This window comes from Ammodytes marinus (genome assembly GCF_949987685.1).
Source record: "Ammodytes marinus genome assembly, chromosome: 9".
NCBI classification, from domain to species: domain Eukaryota; kingdom Metazoa; phylum Chordata; class Actinopteri; order Uranoscopiformes; family Ammodytidae; genus Ammodytes; species Ammodytes marinus.
Window position 1 is genome coordinate 32,769,975 of NC_137213.1, and position 2,500 is coordinate 32,772,474.

General features: G+C 45.6%; 1 protein-coding gene across 1 annotated transcript in view; it reads right to left on the reverse strand.

Moving 5' to 3' along the window:
• Nucleotides 1-2,500, reverse strand: part of lamc1 (laminin, gamma 1) — a 104,720-nt gene that overhangs the window by 34,674 nt on the left and 67,546 nt on the right. Inside the window, exon 5 of the mRNA XM_080033567.1 lies at nucleotides 920-1,086. Coding sequence (XP_079889693.1) covers nucleotides 920-1,086 — 167 coding nt within the window. The remainder of the gene's footprint in view (nucleotides 1-919; nucleotides 1,087-2,500) is intronic.

A 2,500-nucleotide genomic window follows, 5' to 3' on the forward strand; every position in this document is an offset into this window, starting at 1 on the left:
TGGGCCCGGCCCGGGAGGGGGACGCCTTACCGACTGAGCTAAAGGCGCCCCCACATCTGGGTATTTCTAACCATCCTAAATCTGACCACAAGAATCAGGACATCCTAAATCTTTTTTCTAACAAACTAAATAGTAGTATGGCTATTGGAACGCAGGGTGAGTGTCCAGGGACCGCACCCCTGATAGATTGTTGTGTATTTGTCTGTCCTTACAGGGGCTTTAAGGAGTTAGGAATCAGGGTAAAATGAGGTGACATGTTTTCCATACTACATCTGCTTCCTGTGTATATGGCAGAAGGATTAGACTGACTGTGGGAGAGTGTGTGTGTGTGTGTGTGTGTGTGTGTGTGTGTGTGTGTGTGTGTGTGTGTGTGTGTGTGTGTGGGAGAGAATGTAAAATCTCATATTCCCTCCCGCGCGTTAGTCATGCATCTGTGCTGCGATATCAGGAAATACATTTCCCACAATCCCCCTGGGGCCGACGTGACTAATGCAAGGCTTCCCTCACTCTGGTCAGAGCGAGAGCGAGAGAGAGAGAGAGAGAGAGAGAGAGAGAGAGAGAGAGAGAGAGAGAGAGAGAGAGGAGAGAGAGAGAGAGAGGGGGAGAGAGAGAAGGAGAGAGAGAGAGAGAGGGGGAGAGAGAAGGAGAGAGACACAGAGACAGACAGACACAGAGAGCGAGAGAGGGAGAGAGAGAGACAGACAGACAGACAGACAGACACACACACAAACAGACAGACAGACAGGCAGAGAGAGAGAGACGGACAGACACCAAGAGAGAGAGAGAGGGAGAGAGAGAGAGAGACAGACAGACAGACAGACAGACAGACAGAGACAGAGACAGAGAGAGTGAGAGACAGACACACATACAGAGAGAGAGAGAGAGAGAGAGAGAGACACCCACACCCACACACACGTACCCAGACACTCGTTGGGGCTGTCTGCGGCTGCTCTCCTCCACGGCCGGTCGTTGTAGAAAGGTTTGCACACGTTGCAGTCGTCTCCGTCTGTGTTGTGTTTACAGTTACACACCAAACGACCTCCGTTGTCCTTCGCACACTCGCTGGCATGACCGTTACACTTACACCTGAAACACAGGGACACACACATGACCGTTACACTTACACCTGAAACACAGGGACACACACATGACCGTTACACTTACACCTGAAACACAGGGACACACACATGACCGTTACACTTACACCTGAAACACAGGGACACACACATGACCGTTACACTTACACCTGAAACACAGGGACACACACATGACCGTTACACTTACACCTGAAACACAGGGACACACACATGACCGTTACACTTACACCTGAAACACAGGGACACACACATGACCGTTACACTTACACCTGAAACACAGGGACACACACATGACCGTTACACTTACACCTGAAACACAGGGACACACACATGACCGTTACACTTACACCTGAAACACAGGGACACACACATGACTCTTACACTTACACCTGAAACACAGGGACACACACATGACCGTTACACTTACACCTGAAACACAGACACACACATGACCGTTACACTTACACCTGAAACACAGACACACACACCTGTTATACCTGGGCAAAGTATAAAAAAAAAAAAAATAATAAAATAAAATAAAAAAATCTAAAAAAAATCAAGATTTTCTTTTTATTTTCTTTTTTTTTATATATATGTATTTTTGGGCCTTTTTTGCACATTATTTGACAGATTTAATCAGATTTCTAACAAACTTAAATGACAATATCTTTACACCTGAAAGCAATGGGACAAACACACACCTGTTATACCTGGGAACATGTATTAAAAATATATTTTTCAATTTTTTATTTTAAGATTTTTTTTTGGCATTTTCAAGCTTTAATAAAATGAAGGCCGGAGCCAATATGGTACGCGCTCTATCCACTACGCCACTGGAGCGCCCCGAAATTCACAAATGTTTTACCGAACTTAAATGACAATATCTTTCATTTGGATCTGTAAATATGCCTCTTTTCAGATGCTTTACTATCATGCAACTAACTCACTAACACACTCACTGGCATGACCGTTAGACTTATACGTGAAAGAGTAGGGACAAACACACACCTGTTCTACCTGGGAACATGTGTTTAAAACTTTAAAATAAATTTAAGATTATTTTTCTCACTTTATTAGACAGTGTGTAGAGACAGAGATGAAATGTGTCAGAGAGGGGAATGACATGCAGAGAACGACCCGGGCTGGATTCTAACCCGGGTCTGCTGTGAAGAGGACAGACAGACAGACAGACAGACAGACAGACAGACAGACAGACAGACAGACAGACAGACAGACAGACAGACAGACAGGGGAATGACATGCAGAGAATGACCCGGGCTGGATTCTAACCCGGGTCTGCTGTGAAGAGGACAGACAGACAGACAGACAGACAGACAGACAGACAGACAGACAGACAGACAGACAGACAGACAGACAGAGAGGGGAATGACATGCAGAGAACG